The 20329-nt window shown below is 37.5% G+C and overlaps 1 protein-coding gene across 1 annotated transcript; it reads left to right on the forward strand.

Annotated features, from left to right (window-relative positions):
- Positions 1–731: 731 nt before the first annotated feature.
- Positions 732–12736, forward strand: LOC122644670 (succinate dehydrogenase subunit 6, mitochondrial-like). The gene is made up of 3 exons (XM_043838059.1): positions 732–1013; positions 8685–8787; positions 12507–12736. The coding sequence occupies exons 1-3, from the start codon at positions 810–812 to the stop codon at positions 12656–12658; spliced, it is 459 nt and encodes a 152-aa protein (XP_043693994.1). The 5' UTR covers positions 732–809; the 3' UTR covers positions 12659–12736.
- The last annotated feature ends 7593 nt before the right edge of the window (positions 12737–20329 follow it).

Consider the following 20329-nt stretch of genomic DNA (forward strand, 5'->3'; position numbering starts at 1 on the left):
TAAGAAAAGGTCAAAACCCTCAAAAAATGGGTAAAAAACTCAAAAGTCACGTGTATCGGATGGATCGGGTTATTCGAACTGGTAGACCGATCCCAGGAGCGATCCACTAATACAGGGCAAGATTGGTTCAGGGTTCTAGGCTGATCAAAGGTTCAAAATCCAGGTATCGGACTCGGTATCAGTCATTGCGAAAACCTTTCCGGATCGGGATCGGTCAAATACCCCCCCAAAATCGTTTGTTTATGGATCGGGTCATGTATCGGCCAAAGTTGGCAGGTGTTTTGATTTCAAGATCGGATCGGCCGATATTAGCTAGATCGGATCGGTCAATATCGGTTGGTATTAGTCAAGACAATATAAAAAATAAACAAAAAAACTTAAAAATTTTGAAAAAAACAAAAATATTCAGTTAGATCGATCAAGGATTAGATATGATCGATCAATCCAACCGAGGTGGCCGATCCAGGGAACGATCCAGTCAAACCTTGTTGTATCGGTCTAATCTCAAGATCGGCCTCGACTGATACGGATCTGATCCGAGATTCAGAACCATGAGGCTGATACTGTTCCAATCCGGCCGATTTTGACCGATCCAGCTGATTTTGTACGATCCGATCCGATATTACAAACCATGGTTTCTTCAATATTCTCATCATTCATCATCCATACTCCTCAAGAGTCAGTCCTAAGTAGCAACCGTTGTTTGCTAAATTTTATTCGCTGGTCTCAATTTACCAACTATCGAGAAAACATCGGATATAACATAATAGCCAAAAGAGGCCAGGAGGTCTGAACAACGATTTCAACTTATGGCTGAGAGCTCAAATTCCCCAGCAGATTCATCGCCTTCGTTTTTCCGGGGGCATTGGGAAGGTTGGAAAGGCTATTGGGGCGAGAAATTTGCCTTCCTCGATAATTACAGCAAGTTTGTTAAACGCGAAAAGCCGATACCCTCATGGTCTGATTCCGATGTTGAGGAATTCATCGCTTCCGAATCGGTTCACGGCCCAACTGTAAATTTCGTTCTTGATCCGTCTGATTTGATCTGTATCTGATTTCCATTTTGATTCAATTTATGGGCATTCTTCGTTATACTTCTAATTTTTATTTAGTTGATAGCTTGTGCCATTTCTATTGTTGATACGTGTCTATGTTATTCATCTTTCTGTTAATTCATTTTACTTTGTTGACGAACTTTTACCTTTTTTTATTGTTGTTTTTCTTATTTTCCTGAACTTCCAATAGGGTTTTATACTAGTTTAGAAATTCATTGGCATACTCTTCTGCAGTTTAGGCTGTATTTTTATCAGATGTTCTCTGAAAAGCTTTTAAATTTAAAAGGTGTAAATAATTTAAAAAAAAAAATTTCATTATCATAGTTCTTGCTGAAAAGTCTGACTCAGTTGACCAGCACTCAATCTTGCAATGAAAAAATATTCACGGGAAAAAAGATGATGCCATGAACATGAGCTGGACTCCTCTGTAATGGAGGAATGATCTGGTAATGCTTTCTGGAGCCCAAGCTGATGGTATTGCCTCTCTTTTGTTTGGGAAGGATAGTGCCTTAGTCAGTCTCTGTCCTCTTGGGTTGACATTATGGAAGAAGATATTTCCTCTCTTTGATTGAAAGGGATTGTTGTCGACTCTAGATGATCAAGCTATCATTATTGGATGCATAAAGAATTTACTGCTATATTTAGGAAGGAAAGCCCGAGTTTTAAAAAATTGGAACTTAATTCTTGGAGGAGAAGTTATGGTTTTCACTCTTTATATATTTTCATTTGTTTCATTGTTTATTTCATCTGTTTCATTGTCATTTTGCCTGGCTCTTCCGTTAGCTGCCTATCTCTCAGTATTTATGTCTTGTTCTATGTGCATAGTTTTAATATTTGGGAGCTTTTGCTTATAGTTTTTTAATAAATATGTTTATTTTTCTATAGTGGTGTGAGTCAGGTCAGCAGCCAACACTTTAGTATATTCGGCGAATCACCTTTTGCATGGATCCTTTTGTTTTTGATCTTTTTCTTGCTCTTATGTCTTTCTGTCCTCTTTCTTCTAGGGCCTCCCCCGTATGCGACGCGCTGCGTCGATGCCTGGATGCGATGATAAGTAGGCAAAGGCAAGTGAGTGGAATTATGCTAGCCCAAAAACGTTGGATTAGATTAGCTTCCTGGAACATTGGATCTTTAACGGGTAGGAGCCTAGAGTTGATAGATGTTAATAGGAGACGAAGGATTAATATAGCTTGTATCCAAGAGATAAGATGGAAGGGTAACAAAGCTAAAGTGTTGGACGACTTCAAACTTTGGTATGCAGGAGACCAAAGTAATAGAAACAGAGTGGGGATAATAGTGGATAAAGATCTAAAGAATAATGTAGTGGAGGTCAAAAGAATGGGTGATAGGATTATATCTATCAATCTAGTGTTGGAGAAAGAGGTTGTTAATATCGTCTACGCTTATGCACCCAGATAGGATTGGATGAAAATAGTAAGTGCCAATTTTGGGACCTCATGGATGATTTAGTGTAGGGTTTTGGCTAGGATGGATCGATTATTATTGGAGGGACCTGAACGGCCATGTTGGGAGCGATTGTGAAGGCTATAAAAGTGTCCATGGAGGCTTCGGGGTTAGGGAGAGGAATGAGGAGGGGATCTCTATCCTAGACTTTGCGATAGCTATGATCTAACCATTGTGAACACTTTCTTTGAAAAAAGAAAGGAACACTTAGTTACCTGTAAAAGTGGAATTCATACCAGTCAAATTGACTTCTTCCTAACAAGAAGGATTGACAGAATGGTGTGTAGGATTGCATGGTTCTCCTTGGGGAGAGCCTAACAACCCAATATAGGCTGCTAACCCTGGACATGTGTCTCAGTGTCTAGAAGAATAGGAGGATAGAACCTATGCACCCTAAGATAAGGTGGTGGAAATTAAAAGGAGAGTACCTAAGGACATTTATTGATAATGTGGTCAAACAAGGAAAGTGAAACTTTGAAGGAAACAGCGATGCGATGTGGGAAGAGATGATGACTTATATTAAGAGGGTTGCCAAAAATGTGCTAGGGGAATTGAAGAGTAGACGTCAGGCCCCTAGGGAGACTTGGTGGTGGAACGATGAGGTCCAAGAAGCTATTAAGACCAAGAAAGTGTGTTATAAGACTTGGCAACGGATTAAGGAAACAGAGGATAAAAAGAGGTATCATGATGCCAGAAATGAAGCTAGGAAGATTGTGGGGATGGCTTGGGCGAAGAAATATGAGGATCTCTATGTCAACCTAAACACAAAAGAAGGGGAAAAAGCTATATATAAGATAGCTAAGATGAGAGAAAGGAAGAGTAAAGATTTCGATCAGGTGAGGTGTATAAAGGGTGATGATAGAAGAGTTTTGGTAAGGGATGTGGACATTGTGAAGAGATGGGATGAGTATATTTGTGACCTTCTAAATGGAAATAGGTCGGGTAGAAATTTGACCCAGACGATTACATTTTCCAACATAACACCACACGTCATAGATATGTATGAAAAGTTATTGTGGAGGAAGTTAATGAAGCCTTAAGGTGTACCTGTAGGAACAAGTCCCAAAACCAGCCCAACAAGGTTGTGGATTCGACTGCTGTGAGAGGCAGCCTATTCTGATGATGAAGCAAGTTTTTGTTGGTTCGATGGAGCATCACCTAAAGCAGCCCGAACTACTTTCAAAAAGAAAAAAAGATAAAATGTTACTATTCACTTGAATAGTAACCAAACTACTGTTCATGTGAACAGTGTTATGGGTCCATAAGCCTTGAATGGAGAAGGAAATCCAAGCAAATAATTGAGATTCTGTGGCCCCCACTGAAGATATAGCAAGACAAAACAGATTTTATTGCTGTCTAATAGTTTCTAATTTATTTAGTTTCTAATTTAGTGTCCTTCATTTTGTTTTAGAAGGCTGATATATAAAGCCATAGTAGTTTCTAGTTTCTTGCCTAATAGTTTTTAATTTATTTAGTTTCTATTTTAGTGTCCTTCCTTTTGTTTCTATTTTTCAGTGATTCAGTTTGTTCATCCTTATTGGGTTGATCCTGGCTGCAATCGATCTCCCTCTGGTTTCCCTGGTTCAAGGTCGATTTTTGCATTACCTTAGTTGGGATAAGGCTGAGTTGTTGTTGGGATAAGGCTGAGTTGTTGTTGTTGTTGGCTGTTCTGAATGTTGTCAAATCTGAAAAACTGAGATTTTAGTTGAAAGAGATAATATTAATAAATGACAACTGCATACGAAGTGCCTTCTGTGTTACTATTGGGTAGATGGTCAGTATATGTTGATTCAGCTAAAACTTAGCCGACTGTAGGACTCATCTACGGAGGTTCAGATGTAGCTGCATACTGACTTATTCAACATTGAACTGAGGTTCAGGTTTTTTATTTTATTTTTTTGATGGTTGTTTTCTTGAATAGGTTAGAAATGCCATATCAGGTTGGGCTTGGGCATGCAAAAACTGCACCTCTTTGCATTATGTTTTTGACGTCAAACTCAACTCAACTCAACTCAGCCTCAACTAATTGGGTTCGGCTACATGGACCTTTCACCAGTCAACTCTATTCAAAGCCCAATATTTGTTACCAGTCCTAAGCTATGCATGTCTTTCTTCACCAGTTATGCCAGTCATTTAAGGCCTACCCCTGGCTCTTCCTCCAATCTGAATCATATCACTCCTCCTTACTGAAACATTCAAAGATTTTTGGCATCAAAACAAGATTTTAAAATGTTGTTATGTTTCTCTGTGTCCCATGATATAGAAGTGATCTGCCAGCCTATAAAACAAAAAGTCTTTATTGAACATGTTGTGTTTTTGCTTCTTGCATGCTTTGTATCTTTATATGCTAATATAACAAAACTATAGGAGCTTCCTTCTAGACATGGTTTTGATGGAGTTGTGATGCAGGAAGGTATAGCAAAACCTTGAACCCTGTTGATTTTAGGGCCTTGGTGTAAAAACTATGACATTAAGAAAAAAAAAAGTGGAATTTGAAGAGAGGAGAGCTGTGCTTCCAACTAAAACTAGGTACAGAGGGAAGGATTCTATCTCTAACCTAAGGACTCTCGAAGCTCTGCATATATCTGGTAATCATGACCTTGAATCTTTCAATATTAGGAAAGCCTCTGCCCACAATCGGTTATTCCGTCTCTCCATCAACTGACTTCTTTATCTCCTCTTAGTATTTCGTGCATTAGACACCAAGATTCATTCAGGAAAAAGCTGAATATTGATTTCATTATAAGTTAGGGTTTCATCTCTAAATTAGAAAATAACAGACCCCAAGGTTTAAAAACTCGTTTCGACCAGGTCAAGATGACCGAGATCTCGGCAAGTTTGTGCAATTTTTTTTTTTCCCGGAATGATGCTTCTGTGGGCAACTAGCCATAGTTGGTTCCGAAACTTTAAGGGAAGCTTGTTTTAGCTTGATAAACATATTTAAATCTTCAAAAAATAAAAATAAAAATGGTAGCACCCAATTTGGTGTTTTGGATTTGCACACTTGGTTGGAAGTAAACGGCAAACCAAGAATGTAATATTCCCTATTCTACACATTGTTTGAATGATATAAGGCATAATTGGCAAGTAAATTATGCAATAATGGATGAAGACACATAATATTGAATAATTTAAGAAATAGTTAAAGACTTAAAAGTTTCTACTACAAACTACAATGAACAATAATATATGAGTCATAGACACCCTAGTCTTCCACGTCCCAAGTCTCCCAACTCCCAACAAGTGACTGCCTACTGATATGAACTATGACGTGCTGGATTGAGTCCACTCACAGTCCGATGGAGATGACGTACATTGTCCTCTGTCTACATGACATAAGAATGCCTCGTCATAGTGTTTGAGAAGAAACGAGAGTAGTCCTCCACAGCTGCACTGTAATGGTCTCATCTACATACTGCATGTAACCTATCCTAGGGTATAGGTCACTACAATGTGGCAACCCCTAGTTGTGTATCCCAATAGCATTGGGTGATGATGTGGCCAAAAAATCAAAAAACACGGTTTTTCCCTTTCTCTAGCCAAAAAAACACCTTCTCTGTCGAGTTCTGTTTCGAAATTTAGAGTTCTGGTCGAGACTTGACCTTTTATAAGGGGGTTTGTAGCATTTCGGCGAGATGGTACAAAAAGTGCCAAAATCTCAGTCGAGTTATTCGAGACCTTGCATGTTTGACATTTCGGATATGTTTTCGTCTCGACAAGCTTGAGATCCCCGAGACTTTTGAGATCTCAGCGAGATCTCACCGAGCTGTTGAACTATGGTAAATCCTGAGAACCCTATGCTAGCATTCATCTGTTTTTTGGCAAAATGCACTGGAAAATTCTACTCTTTTTTTTTTTTTGTTTCGTAGATTGATATACTCTTCTTTCAGTCCTACTAGGTTTGTTCTTTTCGAGTACCTAATTTACTTAATCTCAATGGGGAAAGGAAGGAAAGATCATAGCTGTCACACCATCTAGGCAATCCAAGGCGTTGGACGGGGCCTGGATGCAAGGCGACACCAATAAGGCGACCAAGGTGTTCACCTAGGTGACCTAGGCGAGTGGCTCACCTAGGTGACCAAGGCGAGTGGCTCACCTAGGTGACCAAGGCGAGCCTCTTGTGATCTTCATAATCCTGATTATAAACGGCATAGTTGGAGTCTGGCAGGAGAACAATGCTGAGAAAGCACTGGAAGTCCTGAAGGAAATTCAATCCGAACATGCCACGGTGATTTAGGGGAGGGGGGGACAAAGGTTTTAAAAGAGTTCAACTGATGGGTCAAGCAGGAACAAGAATGCAGAACCCGTTCTCGACCCCATTCTAGATTTCAGAATGGAACGAGTACCAAACAGCATTTCTGTTGCTCCAGAATGCATTCTAGACCCAGAATGTGTTCTGAGAATGCATACCAAACACAGGCTTAGTGTGAGAAAGGTCGGTCCTATGAGATTTTGCTGTGTTGTGTAAGTGGATCTGGAGGTCTGTTAATGAACCAAATACCGTGCTGAGGAAGGTTAAAGGACGTATCCAGTGCACGAGGCTCCTGCCACTGCGGGGTCTGGGAGGTCATAATGTACGCAACCTTACCCCTGCTTCACCAAGAGGCTGTTTCCAGAGACTCGAATCTGTGACTACTTGGTCACAATGGAGCAGCCTAACCGTTGCGGAGGAAGGTTATTGAATAAAAATAAAGGCTTCTTAACTCTTGGAACACCTTTGAGTTAAATCTAACCATGTTATGAGCTTTTTAAAGGTATTCTTTGTAATATTGGTCTATATAGGTTGCGATTAGGCTGCAGGTTGGCAATGGTATGAAGTGAAATTGAGGAAAGATGTGTGCGATATGAGCATGAAGCTCCAGTGGACATCTTTTTTAACCTGTTACTGTAGCAGCAAGCATACTGATGTCGTTGTTGCACACTACCTGTTCACACTAATAAGAACATTATTTGGTAGCCTGGCCTTAGAAGAAGCTTGGTTGATTTGGAGATTGATTGTTTTGTGCAAGAGCTGAGTTTGGGTGCAATCTTTTGTTGATACTGTTAGAGATGATATCTTTGGGTATGGATATTCAACAACCTTATTCTTTTCTTCATTATACAACAATATGAGGTTATGCTTGCCAGGAGTGGGGTGGTAAGTGGTAACAGCAAGTATTGAAAATTTTGCAATGGAAGCTTATCTGGAGCAGCAAAAGTTGGGCAAATATATATATATTAATATATCTTTTCTTATTGTAAAAAAATTTCAAATATTGCTATGGCTGATACCAGCACTAATTGGGTGATGCAGGACAAATAGATTTCATGCTGGTAATGGACCCAGCTAAGTATATAGAAGCTGAGATTAGGAAATACAAATCGGACTGGACTGAAAATTGCAACGAAAACTCAATGAATAGCTAAATTCTAATTACAAAGAACAGCTAATATGCTTGCAGTTGTTGATTAACAAAGAATAGAAGATAAATCGAAGAACTTTATTTCCGTTCACCTTGAACAGCATAAATTTGTCATTACAGAGAAGTTTTATTAGAAATAGGATATATAATACCCTGTCAGAGACAGTACATCAGATACTGTAAAAAGTTGCACCTGCTATAACCAAGCTATTCTAAATGACTATATTAGTTTTGGGAGGATAGATGCATGGGAGAAGCCATTGTTAGATTCCTGAGGCTATATAATCTGGTTGTGGACAAAAAGTCACAGTTCAGCAATACATGGAGCTGTTGAATGACAAGATCAGTTGGATTTCAGAGCCAGGAGGACTGGATGAATTTATTGAATAGAGTGCTAGGTGAACTATTCATTATTCCAATCTGGTACAGAAATTATATAATCTTTTTAGTAACTTCCCTAAACTTCTTGTTTTCTAACTTTGTATGTGCATGTATACTAGTTCATTTTGTGGCAACCAAACTAAAGTTTTTATTTCGAAGGCATGAGCAGATCTGTTTCTTATTACAAGATGTTTAATAGTCCAGATGTCCTGACATAACTTTGGTAGTTATCTTGGCTTTCTATCTGATGCTCTTCAGTTCCTTTCTTTCCATAGAGCATGTATAATTATGGATGATATCTCGTGACATGTTTTTTCTGGTTTTATATGTTGTCTGAATTCATTAAAGTATGCATATTTTGACCTTTATTCTGCCATTTCAGCTGAAGACTGCAAGGGAAGCAGTAAAATTTGCTGCAACAGGAAGTATTATTGGAGCAATTTCAACTGCTGGAATTGCTTGGAAGTATTCTAGGAGTCCTCATGGTATTGTTTTAGTCCTGCTTTTCCATATTGCTTACACCTTTTTATTTGGAGAGTTATTCTTACATTTTGGGAGATGATGATCGAATTGCTCAATCTATCTTTCCCTCATATAGAGAAAGAAGAACTTTAAATATCTCTCTAATTTGATGTCTCACTACTGTAAAATATGAGAGGTAAGACATGAAAGACAGAGGGGATTTGGAACTCTCCTTAATTTGTTAATTTGTTTGATTCACCTGTCTATCGAAGTTTGGCTCAACTCTAGAGCAGTAAACTAGGAGAGGAAGTCCAGAATTAGGGGTGGAACTGTAGTTAGGTTGAGCCTGATTGGTGTCACACATAGCCCAGCCTAGGCACATAGCCCTGATACTGACCCCTGTAAATGGATAGTCAAAATTTTGTATTTGATTCGTGTTTGTATCCATGTTAAGGGAATCTGTATCCGAAAAATCGGTTCCTGGAAACTATTCAAATCCATTTGAAAGCTAATCGGATGCGGATACAATTTCATTTAGATTTGATTCCAAAAATCTGATTAAATAATAAATTTTTAAATAATATTTTAGAATACTAAATACCATTATCAACTCATTGTCTATTACAAATAATTAAACAAGAAATTAAATGAAAAAAAAAATTCATGAGGAAATCTATTTAATTACAATATGACACTTCAACAACAACCCTAGTGAGGTAGTGGATTCAACTCTTCTTCACCTTCTCGTCTTCTCAAATTTCTGTCTTCTCCAGTTCTCCGCTGCTCAACGCCGACAGTGAGACTGCAGCGTTGCTCTCTCTAAACTCACGAGCAGGATTTGTATTGATATGATACATATTTTTCAAAAAAGTTTCTGTCATATGGGGCCAATATGGACCCATTCAGTCCAATACGGTCCAATACAGGTAAGATACGCCTCCTTTAAACCTGCAAAATAGAAACCGTGGTGAGATACAAAACTGAGAGCAACTGAAGGCCTTGGAAACTTGTTTTTCTCTTTGATATGAGTTAGTGGAAGTCATCTAACATAAAAAATGACTCTAATCTTCACCATTTCAACAAATTTTAGGGACTTTTATTGTTCAAATCAGGGATCGAAACAGATTTGGGCTAAAAAGTGGTAAAGCTGCAGATCTCTTTTTTGTTTTGTTTTTTTTTTTTTGTATGCTCAAATTGCTTTTCGTACTTTTTGTGTGTGTTATGCACCATTGGATCTAGGTAAAAATGACTCAAATCATTGGATCAAGCTGATCTATATTTACATATTGCATAATAAAGTGTTTTATGCTTCAAAAAAAATATTTTATATGTATCATAAGCACATCCATGCATTCTTGACCATTTTCCATGCATATCTTTAGCATATCTTGCGTCTCTCAGATACAATACGATAAGTCTCTTAAAATCATTTGTCTGATACGATGCCCGATACTGATACTTAAATCATTGCTGATGAGCACTCTCCAATCTCCTCTAGGGATATAGTTAAAAATCATTTGCTTTGTGTTTGTATCCGTTTAGGGGGGAATCCATATTCGAAAAATTCATTTTCGGAAACTATCCGAATCCGTTTGAAAGCTAATTGGATGCTAATACAGATAGTGTTATCTTCGATTCGATTTCGATCCATTTACATCCTTAACCCAGCCTTAGCCTGGCCCAAGAATCCCGAATTAATAATATCAGCCCAAGCCGCATCATTGTAGAATTGCTTTAAAGTCCCTCCCCCTTGCATGTGCATATTCTAGTTGAGCATTATTAAGAATTCTTTCATGGTAATATTGCTAAATTGCTTATTCAAGTTGAATTCTTAAATTTGACTCTCAAGTTCTACTTTAAGGTTCAAGTAGAACCCTGAACCTATAAATTATAATATCTAATTATCTATTCCTCAGGTTTCAACTTATAGGCATTTTCCTATCTCCCTATTTTTCCTTAAACATGCTCGCATGTTATAGCCACTCTGATGCAGTTGCACTCTCATGGATGGATTGGCATGACCCATTCTGGAGATGCAGACCAAGAAGAACAAGGTCCAAACCTTGATTTTGGTTCACTAGACATATTTAGGGGTTTTTATTTAATTAATGGGTTTATTTTGGTAATTTAAATTTTATTTTTATTGGGGAGTTTGCTATGGATAATGTTACTAGGAGTTAAGAGTCCAAATTAGATTCAAATTTTGTTTCAGAATACGTATGGAAGTAGTTTGGTTATTCTCGACTCTTGAGTCTATTTGTATCTATATTCATCAATTATCAGAGTTAATTGGAATTAATAGAATTGATTTCTTTTAAAGTTGCAGCTATGCATGTTTGCTGGTCGACAGCTTCTCTTATTCCTCTCTTCCTGCTAGCAGCAGATTTCAGTGCCTCCTTTCAGGTGTGATCTTTCCTTGTTCCCTTTTCTATTCTTCTTTTCCATTTTTTTCTCCTTGTTTCTAGTTCTGGGCAAATACCCTGTTTTCCAGCCACTTGTCACCCAACTATTTCTTTTCATATCCTCTTAATTATTGCTTAGTTTCTTCTCAGATTTGGCAGTCAAGATTCTGTTGTTAAACTTTCATATATTGGAAGTCTGAACCTATGCTGAGTATGATCTGTGTCTGGAAATATTCAGTTGCAGAACTATTGCACCTACTGGAGTACCAATAAACTACTAATCTTTCCAATCGGCTTGCTCTTTTCTTCCCAAATCTCTTCTTTCTTCTTCTCCTTCCATCTTCTTCTTTGGATTTGTTGCTGGTTCGATCTGTTCTATTTCAGTCACGGGTTTCTTTTTTACTCTATCAAGGGAAAATGTGGATGGGAGTCCTGTTACGATTCCTGACTTGGTTAGATAAAGTCTTTAAGTGAGTGAAGTTAGAGGAATATTTGAGTAAGGAAATCCTGTTTTCTATATATAAAATACTTGTACACAAATTTTTATATTTTTTAGATGAAATTTGAGTTTAATAGGTAGTTTTGGATGCTTTCCTTTCAGTTGTGACTGAAGGTATCTTTCTTATTCTCCTCTTCTTTCAATCAAATCCTCTATACTTATCTGCTTTATACTACTGTTCTCTTTTTACTGTGTTTTCTGTATTTCTCTATTATTCTGTTGATTCTTAAACTTTCTATTGCTTTGTTTTCCTTGGTTACTGTTCACAGTCCCATAATAGTAACCTGATTTCGTATTCTTCCCATAATTTCTTTTATTTTTTAAAGCCCAATTCATTCTTACCTTAATCCCCACCACCATTCATTTAGTTCAGTTTAGAAAATCCATTACCCTAGGTTTCCTGTATCATCAATACTTCTACGTTATCTTACATTTTTATGTTGCTACCAGTTTCACTAAGTTTATTGCTTCTCTTGTTCCATGTGTATGTGTGGGAGAAGAGGGGGGGGGGGGTGCAGTTGGAGTGCAGAAGGTGTGAAACAGTAGTGTTGTATGTGGATTGATCATGGCCTTGTATTTACCTATATGATAAACACCATGGATTCCACAAGTTAATTCACCGGGTATAAGAGGTTGAGTTATCTTGAAGAGTTTTAAGAAGTCATCTAATGTTCCATCTGGATACTGCTGTAATTCTGTTCTGGCTTCTATCATTCAATGTAGTTTCAAGCATGAAACAGTCTAGCTGTCTTGTCACGTTAGGAAATATATCTTTATTTGTATCTTTTTTTATTTATAATCGCTGCTGACTTTTAGCAAAAAAAAAAATTTTGAATGGCAGGTGCTGCCTTGTCCTTCGGAGCTGGAGCCGTCTTTGGTTGGACCTTTGGACAGGAAATTGCAAACCACTGGCTACAACTGTACAGGTTGGATACCATGGTTGCTCAGGTCAAGTTCATGGACTGGTGGGTGAACAAAACTGAGAGTCAGTGATAGATTCATAGGGTCGGGTCCTTTATCCTCTCCCAATAAGAAAACCATGTGGTGGTGACCAAGAAACTGTGAGACAGCTTCCTAATTTGTGTTTTATAAAAGGTGTTTCTATGCTCTCATTTGATGGAGCAGTGAAAACTCGTTCTTCCAGCTTGGTCAGGTTTCCTTAGTTTTTCGACTCTTTTAGCAAATGTCCGTTCTTAGAAGGTCCAAACTTGTGATCCCATGCGCTGATAGCCTATCCAAGTACATTGTGTGGTCGCATTTGCTGGAGCCTGAAACATAATATGTTGTGGCTGAATGTCATGGTGATCTGCACATTCTCAGACCAGTTTGTTCTCATGCTGAACATGGTTTATGATTCAACCTGTATTTGGGTCAGAACAGTGGCTATGTTTTGGCATTTGAAAAATCTGTCTCTTAGAAAGATAAATTTCATGGAGGCAAGAAGAGGAATGTTGGATTTCTTGGAACCTGTGTTTTCTTTTGCTGTTTCTCATTACTCACACTTCCAGATTCCGCACTGATGCTAGTTACATAGATCTATTTTCCTTGTTTACCTGTAACAACTATTGGGTTATAGAACACATAAGGCTCTGTTTGCTTTGTAAAATAGGCAGAAAGGATAAAGTTTTTGAGGGGGAGTGTTCTCAAAGTGGGCAGCTTGGAATCTCCAAGCGGGCACTGAATTTCTGTCACGTGGTAGCTTATGTGTAATCCAAATTTTGTAGACTAAGTAGACCCGAAGCTCTCTTGCTCACATGTAAAGTTTCAGGCCAATTGGAATTTTTCAATTAGCTAAATATAGGATTTGAAAAATGGGAGAGGATTCTTTGAGCTAGCTGTGTAGAGAATCCACCAATCAGGTTTAGGTTACGATTTGTTAGAAGGGGGTAGGAGTAGAGAGTAGCCTCTACAAGCAGCTCAGAGATGTGCATGGAAACATATGGGGATACATGCCAATATTTGGGAAAGCATTTTGAGGTTCTAAAATTTGAGACATGGCCAATCGATACCACTCTCTGGATATTCAATGGTTACAATTGTCATATTACTTATCTACATGATTTAGGAGCCCTTTTGGGGATCATTATCTGCTTCATTTTCCTACCTGGTCTATTTCCTCAAGTTCTTCTAATAGAGTGGGGAAGGGGTGGGGGGGGGGACCCTCTGCAGGGGGTCCACCCTCTATTAGAGGGAATCCAGATCTGTTAACTACATGGGAGCGTACGGGTGGGGACAGATCTGACCCCTTCATGGGGGCCTGGGGGGTTCCACACCCTAGAGGCGGGTCCCACACCCCCACGGAGGGTTCAGATCTATCCCCACCTTTCTCCATGTGGTTAGCAGATCTGAACTCTATTAGAGGACCTTGGGGAAATGGACCGGGTAGAAAATGGAAATTTTAAATAGAACATAAAGTATATTTTATAAATCTTTCTTTTTTTTTAATGAAGAAAGAAAAACATATATTAAAAATTAGGAATAAAATTTCCTGTGGAGTGTAGCACCCACGTCCAGGCACAGAGGAAAGCGAAACGACTGCTCACCCCCCATGAAATGCTGTAATGACCCGTTCATCTAATGCCTTTGTGCGTGCTCCCATTGGCTGCCACACATGCGTAGGAGGCATGCTCTGCCATAGAGAATACCGGCCCTAAAAATTCATAAAGGTAATATTGTCAGTTGTAGAATTGTTTATCTAATATGCTCCGTAAGGCTAGAAAATGAGCCACAGAAATATGTCCCTGATCCTATTTTAAGACACATATTTTAGAGAAAGACTCGTGATAGTTTTAATGTCCAAAAATACGGAATATTTCCCAAGGCCAGCCATTCATTTCTAACTCCATCTAGGTTACTAACTCTTTGAATTCAGTCCAAATATCTGCGGTTGTGGCTCCCAAGTTGCTTGCTTCTAGCAATCCTTTGAGCATTCCCCTTGATTTTGATTCTTGTGCACTCCTTGCATGTCCAAAATTCAGATAAACATTGATAAACTCATTACTATAAGCAATAACAAAAGCCCATCTAGCCTCACTAGAATCTTTGTTGAAACTTCCATCAGAAATCACAGTAAAGGAATAAAATAGAAGCATTTCATGGTAATCCGAAAAGATAGCAAATTGTGAACAGGAAGTGCATCAGAAGGAGATGCAATTAAGGATAATATATTCAAATCTAATATCCACCGGTTAATATTGAGTATGATATTCATCTTTTTTTTAGGTAGAATTTATGATATTCATCTTGTTTGGACGACTAATGGATATAACACATTGATTCTTTGCATTCCATAAAAATAAACAAGTAATATAAATAATAGAAAGAAAGAAAGAAAGAAAGACTTATCCAACTTGGAGAAAGAGAAACTTATAATTGTGTTTATCAAATCAGTAAGAGAAGAAGCTTAATTTTCATTCGCAATAATCTTGTTGCCTAGATCCGCTCAGTAGAGGAACACAATAAGAAAAGATGTCAACCAGTCTCATTTTCTAAAGAACAATACACACAGGTATTAAATCGTCAGAACCTAAAAGTAAAATCGACTTGCAAATAAATATTTTTCAAAATTGCTTTAAAAAAATTATAATGTGTCATATGGTCCAAATGAGAGATTGTAAGGATTTTATCCAATTAATGTGGTTCACATGACCAATTTCAAGCCAAGTTGAATTATCCTTATCCCATTAGTTTATTGTGGTAAGTCCTTTTGGAATCTAATTATTATTGATACTCATTCCATTAATAGTTAGTCAATTGAAGGGAAATTAAAATCCTAAGATTGAGCAACTTCCTTAATGGGAGGGAGGCAATATTACTTAATAAATATTGGACTATAGATCCTTCCTCTCTATGAGTATTGATCATCAACAACCATTGGAGATTATCAGAGATAGCACACACAGGCCAATCCCACAAAAGATTTCCATTGGCATTTAATGGTATGTTGTTTATCACTTTCGCTTATCTTATATGTGATTCAAGATATTCATAGGCAAGATTGCATGACATTATGTTGTTTCTGACATTATATAAAGGACTGAGTTTCAATTCCCTCCACCCATGGTGAATGGGATCCCATTCATCACATTGCGGGACAGAGCGAGAAAAGGTATCAAGAGGGTATTTTGGAACATACAAAAACTATAGGCGGAATTTGTGAATCCTAGGTCGATCGTGGGTGATCCGTTCTCTATCGGTAGAGTGAAACTTCTTATGAAAACCTACATACCCACGTGACTATTGTTATCACATGAGAGATGTCCTACACTAGTCACTAGTAGTGTGGGAATCCCTCCTTCCTCCGATAAAATATAGGGGGGGAGGGTCTCCGTGGCTTCTACTCAATATGAGCATTTCATTTGTGGGATTTATCATTTTTTTTTTTTTGATAAGCTTTCAACAAAAAGACTAGAAAGTCATCACAACTAAATACAAATGAAAGCCTTGCACGGTTATGCACATGGAGGTCCCTCTAGTTCTACTAAAAAAGAAAATCACTTGTTAAATTTTAACTTTGAAACAAGGGTAAAAGGTGATAAAAATTATTATAAATTTTATCAAATTACAAGATGTCATTTCATTGGAATAGAATTTTTTGTAATTTTATTACTTTAAACTCACCATTAAGAAACTTTAATTTTTGTTTTTTTTAGTGAAATTCTTTATTAGTTGTTCTGGACACCAATTTGGCCATTGAAATAGGAGGTGTTTGTTATTAGAATATATATATATAGGGAGAATGTTCTCTGTGTCGCAGCACAACCTGCGTCCAGACACATGGGCAGCCTGTGCAGGAAGGCAGGGTGGTCAATGCACCCACTTCCACGTGCCTGGGCGCAGGCTGCGCTACGGCACTGAGAACAGCACCCCATATGTATGTATATTGGGAGAAAGATAGATATACTAGTGGTATACCTTACATGTGATAGGAAGGCACAAGATTCTTATCCCTAGTTTTAATTAGAAGGGTCACAGTCAAGATTGTTCAAACTCCAAACACTTAAATCAAATTCACATGGCATGCACATGACACTAACGGTTTCCACCATAAATATCCTACTCCCTTACCCCATGACCATGTTGGTTTGAATTTGAACCACCACTACCACTACCACTACCACTAACCCCATAAAAAAAAATCTTCCTTTCTAAACCTATAAATTCTTTCATAATAAATGAGGGTTGAATTTCCAATCCAATTCTGTAACTAACCACCATTAATAGAAAGGAAGAACTCATTAATCTCAGCTATTATTGCTCTGATATTTTCCATTCACGTGTTGGATTCCTATAGATTATCACATTGTCACTTTCAGCTGCAAGAAAAAACTAGACAAAAAAAAAAATCTGATTATTGACACTCAAAATTAAGAAACGATCAAAACACCAATGTGACACCCATTGGACCAAAGCCTTAGAACAAGGACATCAACAATAACTCAGTTTTATTTCAATTAAATGGGGCCAATTAGAGTTATCTCAACATGGTTCTTGTTTTTATGTTTCTTCCAGTTAGGTGCATCAAGGTTAGATTATTACTTTAGTATATTGTAGTCAGTTATTTGGTAATGCCTGTGTTATGTAAGGAGTGACCTGTAATACGTGGGAGGAATTGTACTGGAAGTGGTAACTAAACTATAGAAGTTGCGTAACGACAACCCTATTTGTTAGTAAGATGCTTTTAAATCCCTAATTTATTTCTTAGAGATGTGATAGGATTTCTCACCTAAGTCAGACGCAAAGCAAACCCCAAATTTCTATTTCCTCTCTCTCACTCTCTATTATTTCTTTATTTTTATATTTATTCTTAGATTATCTTGCACTTAATTATCACTTCCTTAGAAGCTGAAGCAATCCATGACAGGCTATACTCCCTATGTGGTGCCTAAAAATCTAGCATTTGGTTATTTCATCAGACTGCCAGGCAATGGTTGCAGCCCTTAATGGGACAGTTGTAATAATAATCTATTGGTGGAGGACATTTGTGTTTTTTTGGTAATTGGGAGCTTTACATATATAGTTGATAGAGGGGGAGTGGGGATCGAACCGGGGAGGGGATAAGATACCAGCCAAGAGACTCGAACTTGAGACCTCTTGGTGAGCATGGACATTTGTGTTTTAGTTCCTCTCTGTTTCCTCTGTATTGTTTCGTTACGTACATTCCTCGTCACCTCAATATTGAGGCTGATAGCTTAGCTTCTATAGCTTCTTCCCTCATCTTTTATTTCTCTTACTTACTTTTTGCACGTTGGAACACCAACACAGTCTAGACACATCGTCGCGTGCAATGTTTGCCTTACCCTTATCTGAGCACCTTACCCGAGGAGGGGTAAAACGGACATTGCACTCAGCGATGTGTCTGGGCCTCACAGTCTGTTCCAAAATAATTTATTAACACTGTTGCCAATATTTATGGAAATGTCATTTACCTCATAAGTAAACCAAATATTTTTGTAAATGCCATTACCATCAAACACACAATAATAAAAAATTACAAGAATGCCATTACCATGCATATTTCCTAGAATACTTATGAAAATACCATTACAATTGTACCAATTTTTGAAAAGTATAAACAATATTATTAAATTACCATTAAAATTACTTACTACACAAGCCAACTGGTGAGTTTTAAACTTCAATAAGAAAAAAAAGAGATTGAAGCTTTAGGAGGTGGTATTAATCTCCAATTTTATACACCAAGGACACCTCTCAACATCCATGTATTATTCTCTGAGTTTTTAATTACTCGTTTCAAATATTCTTTGATAAAATTTGATGAAGGCGATGGAGTTGCAGAAGTAGAGGATTTTCGAACATTCAAATGAAGGTGGACTATGCTGGGTAGAAGAGCAAGGTCTTCGCTCCTCTACCCATTGGAACATTCCACAACCCACGTACGATTCTAAGTTTGTAGGTCAATTAAACATATATATAGTTGTTAAAACACAATGTATAATTCTACACTATTGGAAGCCATTTTTTTCTTCTTAATTTCAATATAGGCACATAATTTATTGGAACTATAAGGATTCACCAAACAATGTGAGATTAAACGAAATTATAAGCATCAAAGCAATCAAACACATTGTTTAATTGTAAAGAATTGTGACAAAACAGTTTCATGATATGGAAAAGTTTCAACACAAACCATAGGTTCACCCACATAAACTATTGTTTAAAAAAAATTACATCAAATCAAATTTCTTATAGCCTATGATATCTAGCCAGCTCATTGTTTAATCTTGATGAAGGGAGTGTAGCAAATCAGGATCTAGAGGTGCTTCTTCATCCCCTAGTCCTGCATATTCTTGATCAAGTCCGATTGATTCTGAATTGATACGAATCGACATTGATGGAGATCAATCTTATACTTTTTTTTTTCTTACTAAAGAATAATAATATTAAAATTAAGGGAAAGAGAATGCCATCCGATCGCATAGCGCTCGCCCCTCTTGCGTCCAGACACATAGGCCGGTGCGTAAAATGACCGTCACATCCCTGATCATTTTCATTTTCCACGGAGATGTGGCGGTCATTACATGCCCCTATGTCTAGGTGCAGAGGTGGCGTGTGCTACGTGACCAAATGGGGCTCTTACTTTTTAAAATTAAGTAAATAAAATAAAGTAGGAGATATAAGATTAACATCTCGGCATCCCCATACCAGATTCTGAGTTGTAAAACTTTGCTTGACCTTAGTTATAATTAGATGAGAACATGGTTCATCACCGACAGAGTTTGTGAGATAAAAAAATTCGTTTGATTTTCAAACAAAAAAAATGTGTTTGATATGAAATAGATCAAAATCTATACATGAATATATATTAACGAATCTGTTTGTTCTTTTCCTTGCTGGGAATCTTTCTCTCTTTGTATAGTTTTCTTTATGGAGGCCTAATTACCCCCACCCTCCCTCAAGAAGGAAAATTTTCCTTTTAGGAGGCCGAAATGGCCGACACCTTCTATAACTTCCATCAAAATCCAATTCCAAGATTGGACATAAATTTTATAACCCTTAGGAAGGAAGGTATATAAATCTTAAAGAGAAGATCATATCTGAATCAATTTAAGACGCTTGAGATGTAGTAGCTTTGAATCAGTTACAAGTTAAATGTTAGACAAAAAAATTAGATCCTTCATAAATAGAAATGTTTTTTTCTAGCTTAACCAGGTTCAATTGAATGAAGCTTGGATCTTAGGATTTTTTGCCATCAATGAAGCCAAAAAGTGGTTGGGATCAAATGTCAGATGACATTAGTTAACTTCACATTTATGTAATAGCTTACAGATTACCCACATGATGGTTCTCTTGGATTGTCGTCCTGTGGTGCTAGTCCTTAAACGATTTTCGTCTTCTTTAGACTGGACCACCATGTTTGTTGTGGATGATGTTTAATTTAGTTTTATCTCATTCTTTTACCGATATTTTCTTTGCTTTAATTTCTCATTCTGTTGTACGTGAGGCTCACCTTTTAGCTAAAGGCGACTCCGGTTTATTTTTGTCCCGAGTCTGGTGGCTTTCTCCCTCCTCCCCTCCCCCTTTCATCACCTTTTGTAATCCTTTAGTTTTCGAGATTTACCATGCAACAATGATCCGTAACAAAACTGCAGATTCTAACAAAAAAGAAAATCATTGCAATTTCTTTAATACGTGATCCCAAAA

This window comes from Telopea speciosissima, chromosome 11 (assembly GCF_018873765.1).
Source record: "Telopea speciosissima isolate NSW1024214 ecotype Mountain lineage chromosome 11, Tspe_v1, whole genome shotgun sequence".
Taxonomy (NCBI): Eukaryota; Viridiplantae; Streptophyta; class Magnoliopsida; order Proteales; family Proteaceae; genus Telopea; species Telopea speciosissima.